Here is a 12,458-nt window from a genome sequence, read left to right as displayed (position 1 = left end):
GGAGGAGGCTGCAATGCTTGGTAAGAAATGTATGCATTATCCTGCCCATGTAATTGTAACCCCTCTGTACAGTATGTTCACAAATAAAATTTTAAAAAACAATCAGAAAGCTTCTCTAGGTAAGTGTGCCACTCAACCAGGCAGGATCCTAGCTGAAGAAGTAGGCAAAGCCAGGATAGATCCTGGGAAGCTCACCACGCCTTTTTCCCATATCACTGACATCCGGTCCTCAACACCATTCACCCCATTGGGAATCTTTGTAAAGTCATCCTTCCCAAGAGCTTTCTGGCAGGTGTTGAAAGTGCAGTTGTCAGTTCCTGTTGTGGATAGATCACCACTGTACATGAAAAGAGAAGAAAACATGGGAGTGATGGGAAGATGTAGAAGGAAACCGCTAATATTTATCATCTCCTAACCCACTCTTCCTCCTTCAAAGAAAGTCAGAGGAGTGCAAGTACCTTCCTTCCTTCCTTTCCTTCTTCTCCCTTTCCTTCCTCCTGCCCTCTCTTTCCTTCCTCCTGCCCACCCTCCTTTCTGCTCTCCTTTTTTTCTCATCTCTCTGTCTCTGTCTCTGTCTCTTGCTCTCTCTCTCTCTCTCTTTCTGTGACTTTTGAATGCAGAGCTTTAATGCTTGCTAGGCAGGTGCTCTGCAATTTGAACCATGCCTCTAGCCCTTTTCTTCTCTGGTTATTTCTGAGATAGGGTCTGGGCTGTGGTCCTCTTTTTTATACTTCCCATTGTCACTGGGATGACAGGCACATGCCTCCTAGTAAGCTATTAAGCTGAGACAGGTTCTTCAAAACTATTTTGTCCTGGATTGTTTTGAGCTGAAATCCTCCCTATCTCTGTCTCATAGGCAGCTGGCATTAGGGTGCAAGCTGGCATGGAATAAAAGGAGAAGGGGGATAATAAAGAATCTGGGAGGCTGGGAATGTGGCTCAGTAGTAGAGTGCTTGCTTAGCATGCATGAAGCTGGAAGTGGAGCTGTGGCTCAAGTGGTAGAGTTCTAGCCTTGAACAAAAGAAGCTCAGAGGCAGTGCCCAGGCCCTGAGTTCAAGCCCCAGGACTGGCAAAATAAATAAATAAATAAAAGAACCTGAGCAACAGAGATGGAAAAATATCAGGAGAGTAGACTTGATGAAATGATCAGATTTCTCAAAGTCCAGGAGAGGTTTTGACAACATATCATGAACATAATTAATACAGCATTTTTTTTCCTCCCCAGGCAAGATGGTGGGAGAACCATCAGGGCATGCAGAGCGGACTGAGGTGGGGCTGGCAGTTTCAAAGGCACTGTATACCCCATCTCTCCTCCACTCAAACCTGAGCCTTGTAAAGCAGCTTCTTTGATGAAATACTTCAAAGTGATTACTTAGCCAGTAGGTTCATGAGAAAGCCAGGTGTTGATGGATCCGGTCGCAGGGGTGGGCCCATGACGTAATGGGCTGCATGGTGCCAGTCTTTATTCCAGTAATGGGTCCCATCAGTGCCGAGACCCGCTGCTATGGGTTCTCCATAGACCACCATCCCTGGAAAGTTCAAAGGAAGCATTCAGCACCTTAATTTGCTCTTAATAGAAACACGGGTCATATTTGTCTTAGCAGAGGATACTATCATTAGCTTAGCAGAATCCCAACCTATCACTTACTTTTGCAAACAGGATTTACAAATAAGAACTGAGTTTTTAATCTGTGTTCAATCAGTGGACATTGCCTAGTATGGGAGGTTACGCTACCCACTGACCTATTATCAGAATTTCCAAGCTGGTTTTACTTTGGCCAATCTGATATGAATGCAAGTGCCACATACAGTTTCCAAACAGAAGCTATAATGGCTGTCTCCAAGTACTGTCATCCTCCTTTCCCAGTGTTATGACATGGGTATGGGTGACCTCAGTTGTTCCAGAAAGAATAGATTGTAGAGCAGAGACATAGCTACTTCATGATGGCCGTGATTATGAAGGAGTAATAACTCACTGGTTGTAAGCCACTCCTATTTTACTTCAACTTGGGGCTGGGAAGGTGGCTCAGTGGGAGAGCACTTGCCTTGCATGCATAAGGCCCTGGGTTTGATTCCTCAGCACCACATACGCAGAAAAAGCCAGAAGTGGTGCTATGCTCAAGTGGTAGAGCACTAGCCTTGAGCTGAAGAGCTGAGGGACAGTGCTCAGGCCCACAACTGACAACAAAACAAAACAAAAAACTTCAATTGTTCCTGCAGCCTAATGTAGTAGGAAGGTGATGAATGCATGGGCTGTCCTAATGGAATCTTCTCAACGGGGTAAACGCTGTTATTCTCTCCATTAAAAGATGAGGCAGAAGCTGTGAGATTATATGACTTCTCTCCAATTACATTAAATATGCTTTTTATAGATGGAACAGAGGTGGTCGGATTTGAACCCAGAATTTTTATTCCAGTGGTCTTTTCTGTTGTCCTAGCCAGATGACAGGTAATAATGAATACAGGTCATATGGAATTCACCCACAGCGTATCTCTACTGCAAACAGATTGATAACCTTTTCATACCCTTAAAAAAAAAAGTCTTTCCTCAAAAAACCTATTAAATAAAAGAACACTCAGATAATAAAATTAAAGCCTCAATGCATATTTTTAAAAATCATGCAAATGAGGCCATCAAAAGCACACAATGTTAGAAAACTTAATAGTGAACAGTGAATTTGAATTTAAAATCAGAATCCTATTTCTGATTAGCATTTGTCAGAATAATAGATTCACTGGCATCAACCTCATCGTATGCAAGCAATCAAAAGGAAGAGTGCACAGAAAGGCGATGCGGGCGTACCAAATTAGTTCACTCTGGTTAATCAGATGCCAGATTTTAGTGACAATCCTGATATATGAAGGAGATTAGCTGATTTCCTTGGAGAGTACTGACAGTGTATGGCCACCAGCTGCCTAGTCACATGAAACTGGAGGGCAGCACCCTATTATCTCACAGATCATTTTTCTCCATCCTCTAACTAGCCACCTTCTTCTAGCTAGCCTAAGAAATTGAAGAAAATGTAAAAGCTAGGCTGGCTAAAGCCCAAGGACTTTACTTCCTTTTTTAAGTTATTATTGTAAAGGTGATGTACAGAGGGGATACAGTTATATAAGTAATGTAATGAGTATATTTCTTTTTGAACCGTGTTCCCCCCCTCATTTTCTCCCATTCTCCCCTCACCCCCAGAACATCACTTTTTAAAGGACCAAGTCTCATGATCTATGAAAGTGATGGGCATTTAACCACTGTTGAGATACTTTGCTTCCATGATGTGTATGCATGCCTGCATGCATCTATCTTGTTCCTGATTTATGCTTCCTTCTTCCCTCAAAAGGAGAAATGCCCGTAGGATCTCTCTCAGGTATACAGAGTAAGCAGTACTCATCTCCAGTGAGCCAAGAGGTAACATACTACGTACTAGAGAGAGACAAAGGCAGGCACCATCTTTATCTGCAGGGTCAAAGGAACTTTTATTTTGAGGGAGTGTTTTATAGTTGCATGGACAATGAGAACTCAGAGATTTGATTTGCAATCACTTGACGAGCTGCCAACTAAGGATTTTCTGGGTTGCTTCATTGTGGAGGAAAGATCCTGATCGCATGTTCTTTTCAGTCATTTTCACATCACAGTGATCCAAGAGTATAGCTCCCAAACTCCTACCATTTTAATGGCACTCAGGAAAAATTAAAAGTGTCAGCATCTACTAGGTATGTGCCAGCACTGTTTTGAAACCAGATGACAGGTAATTTCCGCGGAAGGGCTGAGCACCTCTAAGATGTGACATGCCACTCTCGGTACCTATAAGCTCTTCCTTGACTCTGTCATATTCAACTTTTTTCTCCACTGAGTGTTTATAAACATAAAAAATTAAAATGTAAAAATTCTTAACTACCTTTTGTTCCATTTCACAATGGCTCCAAGACATATCTCAAAGGAACCCAAAGAGTCCAAGAAATACAAAGAGCACCTAGCCCCAGAGTTCAAGCCCCATGACTGACCAAAAAAAAGATGGTGAAGAATTACAAAGAGGAAGGGAAATGGGGAGCCTGGATATGCCATAAATCAGAGAATCAAACTGGATGGTCAGTGCAATGGCAGGCTCTGATAGTTTGGGGCTAAAAAAATGAAGTGGCAATAAAAAAAAGCAAACACAGGTGTGACATGAGAACAGGTGAACATCTGGTCTTACAACACTTCTCATGCTGATCTGACGGATCACGAAATGGGTGCTCAATGAGGCTAATTCATTTGCTGGAGCCACTCTGCCGGTCAGTGAGTCAAGAATAGAGCCGGAAGGAAAGCTTCCCTCATCCTCTGACATGAAATCATGTGCATGACGTTACGAAGAAACGTGTCACTATTACTGTCTTGGAAAAGAACATGTACTTTTTAAATGTGAAGTCAGCCACATGCTATTTGTGGATGGGGCTCAGCACTTTTCCAATTTCTGGTTTTCATTCAGTACTCCTAGCAGGTTGGCAATGACAAAGCACCATCTCTGTCTTTAATCTAATACTCTTCTGATTACACTTGCAACCAGATGGTCCCAACAACTCTTAGGAAATAGAGACATCTTCATCATCACTCTCCTCCCACTGCCTTAGCGAGTTCCACATTAGGTGGTACTCTGTCAACCCACAGATATTCTTGCTTTATTTATCCATCCTCTGGTTCAGAAAAAGAACAAAAATATGTACGTATGATGCAATTCTCCTCCTTGAAGGCAAATTCTCTCTTTGGGAGACTTTAAAGATTCCCTACTAAGGAAGCATATTAAAGCAGTCCAAAGCCTCCTTCATGAGACAATTCAGTGATTACACGAAAGCAGATGTTAGCAACGGTCTGTGAGCAGCACTCTTTTGAGTCATGGGATCTGTTAGAGAGAGTTGAAGGACTCAAGAGAAGTTGCACAGGTACCCAGGAGTGAAAAAATCGGCTAACCAAATTGGACGCCAACACATGTACAAAAATAGATGTTCCTAGCTGAAAAACTGGGCGAAACTTTACAGGGCTCTGTTTTGATTCAAAATATTACCTTTACAAAAGAAGAAAATAATTGGGAAGAAAATTATGTAGAAGCAGTCTGGTTGAGTGGATCAGGCAAATTCAGGCTAAAACCCTGACTTAGTTACCCTTTAGCTTTGTGCACAATGACTGAATGCTCTAATCTCCTTTTTCTCCTTTATGAAATGGCTGTACTTCACTGTACTTCTAAGATGGCAAGGTCAAATAAAGATGTGAAGGTCAAATAAATTAATGCATAGGAAAGTACCTTGAGTAGGTTTCTGGAACCTCTTCATGTTTATAAGCTGAATTGTGTGCATCACCCAAACTCAAACACTAAATCCTAAGAATGTATAGAGATAGGATTTTTCTAAAGGGAATGAAGCTAAACTGAGCTCATTAGCATGGGCCCTAATCCAGTGAGACTGGATCCTTCTAGAAAAAGGAAATTTGGATGCAGATACATTCAGAAGGATGATAATGAAGAGAAGGTATCTGCAAATCAAGGAGAGGGGCCTGGAATTTCCCATCGTCTTCCATAGTCTTCAGGAGGAATCAACCCTGCTGACATCTTCATCCTGACCTTCAAACTCCACAACTGTGTAAAAATACATTTGTGTGGTTGACACTTTGCTGGCTGTAGTCCTTTATGACAGCAGTCCTCACAAACGAATATACTCCACAAAAAAAATGTTCTAGTCACACAATTCTGTTTTTTGAAATACTTAAAAATGGACTGTTTGTCATGGCTACTTCCTTCCATGACCAGAAATGAATTTTAAGACTAAATTTAAAAGATAGTAGAGTGTTCAGATGTTGAAGACCAAGGAAGTAAAAAGAAAGAAGACCCGGCTTCCAGTAGACATTGTGTTCCCAGGTAACTAAGCATTGCATGTTTTATTGTTTGTAAATGAAAACAAACAGAGGTCAACATGAGCACTGGGGGAGAGGGTGGGCATTGTGTAATGTTTTAACACATAGAGTTTACAGGAGGGAGAGAGATGAAACCGAATCTCTGTGCAACTATGTTTTATAACAATAAGCCTGGAAAGGAGAGCTTTCTACTGTATGAAAACGCAAACCAAATCAGGCAAAGAACAATCAAATAAACAAACATCAAACCAGCCACAAGGTAGCTCAGTGCACTGATAGCTCCTTGAGCACTGGCATGATCCTAATGCAATTCGCAGATCCACTGCCTTGAGCACAGCACTTAGCATACATACATTTGGTGTCCAGTGATTTGTTATTTTATGAACAGTATAAAATCGCTGTAACAATAAACCCAAATGAGTATCATACTTCTGTCTTTAAGATAGGAGCTTGAATATAAAATGAAATTGAGCTGGGCATCATTGGCTCATGCCTATAATCCTAGATGCTCAGAGGATGGCAGTTTGAAGCCAGACTGGGCAGGAAAATCCTAGAAACCCTTAACTCCGATAAACCAGCAAAAAGCTAGAGGTGGAATTGTGGCTCAAGTGGTAGAACTCCAGCCTTGTGTGAAAATGCTAACTGAAAGCATCCAGGTACTGAGTTCAAACCTCAGCACCAGCAGCGAATGCTTGCATGCATGCACGCACATATGCACGCACGCACATACACGCACATAATTGAGGGACTGAACACATATTCCCCGTCTTCCTTCTCAATCCACATCAGCATCCAATGAAGCAGGACACAGGATTCCACAGCCACACTGAACAAGAAAAGCAACTACAGTCACCTAGGGGCTGTGATGGATTTCAGTTGGGTAGAAACAGAGGGGGTGGCAAAAAATAATCAGGGGAACAACAGCCAGGGCTCAGAAGAGCAGGAGGAGTTGTGAGAGGGGAAAGGTAGTTGGGGAGAAGACAAGAAGGGTTGGCAGTATTCCCGCTCCGTGGGAAATATGGCTTCAGATTGTATAACATCCAAAATTAGTTATGGAGTCCAATGGAATTGAGCTTGATTGTAGATTAGACACTGACTGATAAAGTGATCATAAGCTTAATTTAACATCTGCAAAATTTTATTTCATTCATCACAATACAGAAATAGAATTGATCTTCAGGCATTATGACATTTTTTTAAATTGGTTGGTGGTGCCTGTCCTGGGACTTGAATTTGGGGTCTGTCCCTAAGCTGTCCCTGAGCTTCTTTTGCTGTAAGGCTAGTATTCTCACTTGAGCCACAGCTCCCCTTCTGCTTTGGGGATAGCTCATTGCAGATATGAGTCTCACAGACTTTCTTGCCCCACCTGGCTTTGAACCACACTCCTCAGATCTCAGCCTCCTGAGTGGCTAGGATTACAGGCATGAGCCACTGGTACCAGCTATTGATGACAATTTTGTTTTTACAAAAAGATAATACAGATTAAACTACATTGATGAGATAAAATTGAGTAAAACCTGAAATGAGATAAAAGATATTAAAATACTACTATGTGCCAGCCACATATTAAGCACTCAACAAATAATGTTAATGGTTAATCACATTCCCTCTCTTCTGGGGGTAGACTTGGCAACTAAACAATGAAGTTGAATTGACTAGCATTGTATTTCTAGGCAACTACAATAGAAGCAATCAATAACTGGATATCCTTTGTGTGTTCTGAGCAGAAATTCTATATATTCATATGAGTCATCTGGGGTTCCAGTGTGCACTTGAATTTAGCGGGTCTGGGATGGGGGCCAAGGCTCTGCATGCATAACAAACTCCCAGGCAATGCCAGTGCTACATCCTAGGGACCCACTGTGTCAAGGTCCTGGAAGATAGAAGGGACAAAGGAAGAGAAGAAAGTGGGAACCCAGGAGCATCTTTTGTATATGTAGCTTTGGTTTTGTCATCATGTAAGTGATTTACATGTTAAAGTAGTAAAATTGAATAGTAAGACTGATTCAAGATAAAATGACGTTTCTCAAACTAAGTTTTCTGTGAATGTCTAGAATTTTATTCTATTATTGGCATTTGATCTCAGTGTTACATAAATAGCCAAGACCCATGAGCTGCTTTCTGACAGCACTGTCAAAATGGTGGCATGCTGATAGGTTCAGATTGGCCATTTCTGCTGGTTTTACTGTTGCTTAAATTCCATTCTAACATTAAGGACCTGGTGCATTAATTACTTACAAAAGAAATCACAGCAATTCCACAGAGCTGGCAACAGCGCCATCTGGTGGGAAAACAGAGTCTGTAACCGTATTTCACTATGTTCTTTTTTAAAGGCTACTGTTTTATATTGCAGTTCTCATTCATGTGGAGTGTAGGTGGAAACAATCACATATTTGGTGGTAAGACCTCATTAGCTCTTGTGTAAAGTTAATCTTACTCTTATCACGATATGTTTGCGGATAACATCTTTTTTTAAAAAAATGTATTTTATTTTATTTGTGAACATACTGTACAGAGGGGTTACAATTACATGGGCAGGATAATGCATACATTTCTTACCAAGCATTGCAGCCTCCTCCTTTGGCTTACCCTTCACATCCCTTCCCAGCCTCCCCTCTGCGGATAACATCTTAAAAGTGCAGCTAGCCCAAACTCCTTACGAAAACTTCTTGCAACAAGAGGCAGGTCTAACAAAATTTATTTTGGTATCAATTTAAGACATACTAAATCTATTCTCCTAGTCTTTATAATTCACATTCCAGAAACACAGCCAGTTTTCAGGTAGGATGGTTTATAAGAGTTTCTCTTGTTTTGTTTTTTTGTTTTGTTTCTAGTTGGTCATGGGGCTTGAACTCTGGGCTTGGGTTCTGTCTCTACGCTCTTCAGCTCAAGGCTAGTGCTCTTTTGAGGCACAGCACTACTTCCAGTTTTCTAGTGGTTTATTGGAGATAAGAGTCTCACAGACTTTCCTGCCCAGGCTGGCTTTGAATTGTGATCCTCAGATCTCAGCCTCCTGAGTAGCTAGGATTACAGGCATGCGCCACCAGCACCCGGCTCTTGAGACTCTTAACTGCAATTAGCTACTGAAAAGCCAGAAGTGGATCCGTGCTTCAAGGGTTAGAGTTCCAGCCTTGACTGACAAAGTGAGGCAAGATCTTGAGGCCTATGAGTTCAAGCCCTAGTACAGGCACAGAAGAGAAAATACTACTTTGTTATTGCTCAGATTCTCAGCCTACTTTCAGACAAATCAATTTAACTCAAAAAAAAAGTTTAGGAGCAGATACCTTGTTCCCTAAAATGCATGCTAGAAGGGTAAGAGGGGATGCTTCATTTAAAATTAACTTTAAAGTTAAAACTTTAAATTAAAATTAGCCATCAGATTAAAAAGTGACTGTCTGTGGTGTTAAGGATGGGACTATGACATTGAAAGAAACAGTTTAAAGCCTTAGGGATAAAGCAGTAACTAAAGTGGCTGGGAATGTGACTTAGTGGTAGAGTGCTTGCCTCTCATGCGTGAAGCCCTGGGTTTGATACCTCAATACCACATAGACAGAAAAAGCTAAAAGTGGTACTGTGGCTCAAGTGGTAGAGTGCTAGTCTTGAGCAAAAGAAGTTCAGGGACAAGTGCTCAGTCCTAGAGTTCAAGGCCAGGACTGACCAAAAAAAAGAAAAAAAAAGTAACCTAAAGGAAACACATAAGCCATGAAGATGAGTGAAAAGGAGGGGGAATAGACAGGTGTAAAGATGAAGGAAGACAAAGGCAAAAGGGAGGTAAAAGGGTGAAACTCCAAGTACAAATCTCCCAAGCAAGAATAGAGTGTTTCAGTGCTCTGTGAGGTTTTTAGCTAGTTCTGTGTGCTCAGCGAGTCTCCTGGGGCTTACCGTCTCTCCTAGCATCTGCTATCACCTTGGCTGCGGATTTGCTCATCACGTGCACAACGTAGAGCGGGCAATTCACAGCGCCAGCGATGGTGATGGCTCTCAACGTGGCCTCTGCCTCCACTGCTTCTGGGCGGCACAGCTCGTGGCCCTCTGGGCCTGTGATCCCCAAGGCCAACATTTTCTTTGCTCCCTTGAAAAAAGGCAGCAACATTATTAAAAGACAATAGTGAAAAGCAATATTCGTTTGCTGTCAATTAAAGGCGCTCATAGACACTTAGATCTGTTAGGTATCGGTATTGGATGTGCATTTGCATATAGGAGTGTTTGCTAAGTCATTTCAATATTCTCATAATCTGTTTATTTTCCCTGTGCAGATTTCACATTCTTTTGATTCAAAAGTTAAAAATAAGTGAGGTTAGTTGGGGAGCTGGTGGCTCATGTCTATAATACTAGCTACTCAGGAGGCTGAGATCTGTCATGGTTCAAAGCCAGCCTTAGAAGGAAAATTGTGAGACTTATCTTCAATTAACCACCAGAAAACTGGAAGTGGAGCTGTGACTCCAAGTGGTAGAGTGCTAGCCTTGAGCAAAAAGAACTCAGGGACAGAGCCCAGGCCCTGAGTTCAAGTTCCACGACTACCACTACCACCAATAATAATAATAAAAAAGAAATGATTTGGTTCAGTCACGTTATTTGAAAAGCAATATCCATATTTACAACTTAATGACTGGTGTAGGTGAGCCAAATAAAACAAACCACTACAGGTCCTTGCTAAAAGTGGCCCATTGCAGTATACTATGTATTTCATTATGTATATATGTGTATATATGTACATGTATATATATATATATATATATACATTTATGTGTTTATATGTGTGTGTGCATGTGTATTTGTGTGTGTGTGTGTTTTAAACTGAAGCTTGGTCTTCACTGGCTCCCCAAGCCAACCCATTAAGCCCAACTGGTAATGGAACAATTATTCTCCCTCTCAAATTTTTATTTCTTCCTTATGTAAAAGGGTAGGAAGCCAAGACTCAGGGTAAAATGACTGGCCCATGCCATGCAGTCAGGAAGTGAAAGTGTCAAAGTTAAACCTGGTCTGTTTGATTTTACAGCTCATTTCTCTCTTCTTGATTGTTCCCTCTGCCTCCTGGCCACTGAGCCTCAATCTCACCCTCTTTAATGGAAGCTGAGCCCGGGGAGAGGGAAAAAAAATCAGCTAATATAAAGGGTAAGAGACAGCTCTTTAAATCTTGCAGAAGGTATACCCTATAGGCATTAGTAATGGAACTAACATGAGAAATAAATATCATCTAGATTCCTTCTAAGCACAGTTCAATACCCAGTTTCTAAAATGATTAGGGCTTTACAAAGCTGTCAAATGCACTGCCTAAGTCATCAGATTACACTTATGCCTACATTTTAGCTTTCTGAACCAGCAGTTTTGAGCTATTGTATAAATAGCACCACCAAATAATAAATAAATAAACAAACACAGTGCTTAGGGACACAAAGAAAACAATTTGGGTCTTTATAATAGCACATGTTTGAAATCTAATGCAAGTAGCTAGAAAAGGGAAATCCTCACTCTAAAGAATTTAATGAGTTTATTTTCTTAGGGCCAATTGTATTACAGTAGGTGAGGACTGTTTTCATTGTCAATAGAAAGGTGGAATGCAGTTTTCACCTCTGCGATTAAGTCTCCATTTTCTGCATGGACCTGAGCAATTGCTCCAATTTCCTTGCACTGGGAGAAGGCTGCATAGAGCTCCGAGTCTCTCACCATGTACACATCTTTATAAGCCATGAACATCTTGAAAGAGTTAACACCTTTATCTCGGGCAAGGATATTCATTTCTTCTTTAACCTAAAAGGAGCAAAGGCAACAATATCTCTACTTTAGATGACAGTTTCCACATTCTCCAACAACTTACATTCAGAACAGAAACAACTAATGACAGCTGTTGAGTTCTAGAAAAATGCAATGAAGTCCTGGATCTTTCTTCCATGCCATCCCCTATTTCCTCTGCTGAATTGCTGCTGCTATGATATTTCAATCATGTGAAAGTTCACTGCTTTTCCCAAAGTACTTCATGTCTACACTTGGCTTTGAAATTCTCAGCATCTGTCTTTCAGTTTGAGGGAATTGTTCTGGAAAATGAAGGTGGTAGCCACCGAAGCATGCCATGATGGATCTAGAAAGAATGAGAGCTTATGGGAGGGAAGGGTCAGGGCCAGATCTGTCAGCTGTGGGATGTGTTCAGACAGGGAGTAGATGTGGACCTAGGCTTGCCCGAGGAAGCACCAGCTGGACCTCTGCAGAAATGCAACTCCAAGGAGGTGAGGATGCATTGCTCACAAGACTGAACCAACTGGAAGGTTAGGAGCCTTCAGGGTCACCAAGGGTAAGGGGCAAATTAAGATCAAAACTCATTGATCAAGATGCATGGTATTAATAATTGACTGATTCAATTGAAACCCCTTTGTACAACTACTTAAAGAACATAATAAAAATATATCAAAACTAGTCCACTAATTGCCTTTGCAGACACAATTCAAGTCTCAAAATGGATTAACATTTCAAAGGAAAAAAATAAGTAGATAAGACCCAATAAAACAGGTTGAATTTTGTAGGTTAACATGAACACACACCTAAACAAAGAAAGGTTGTAGTAAGGATAGAACCATTGCTT

The 12,458-nt window shown here is 41.2% G+C and overlaps 1 protein-coding gene across 1 annotated transcript in view; it reads right to left on the bottom strand.

Annotated features, from left to right (window-relative positions):
* The window catches only part of Dpys (dihydropyrimidinase), a 72,802-nt gene that overhangs the window by 43,279 nt on the left and 17,065 nt on the right, over positions 1–12,458 (bottom strand). The window contains 4 exon segments of the mRNA XM_013012585.1: positions 196–337; positions 1,373–1,529; positions 9,764–9,953; positions 11,453–11,632. Coding sequence (XP_012868039.1) covers positions 196–337; positions 1,373–1,529; positions 9,764–9,953; positions 11,453–11,632 — 669 coding nt within the window.

Source organism: Dipodomys ordii, unplaced genomic scaffold (assembly GCF_000151885.1).
Source record: "Dipodomys ordii isolate 6190 unplaced genomic scaffold, Dord_2.0 Scaffold17, whole genome shotgun sequence".
Taxonomy (NCBI): Eukaryota; Metazoa; Chordata; class Mammalia; order Rodentia; family Heteromyidae; genus Dipodomys; species Dipodomys ordii.
This window is presented reverse-complemented; position numbering and strand designations above follow the sequence as displayed.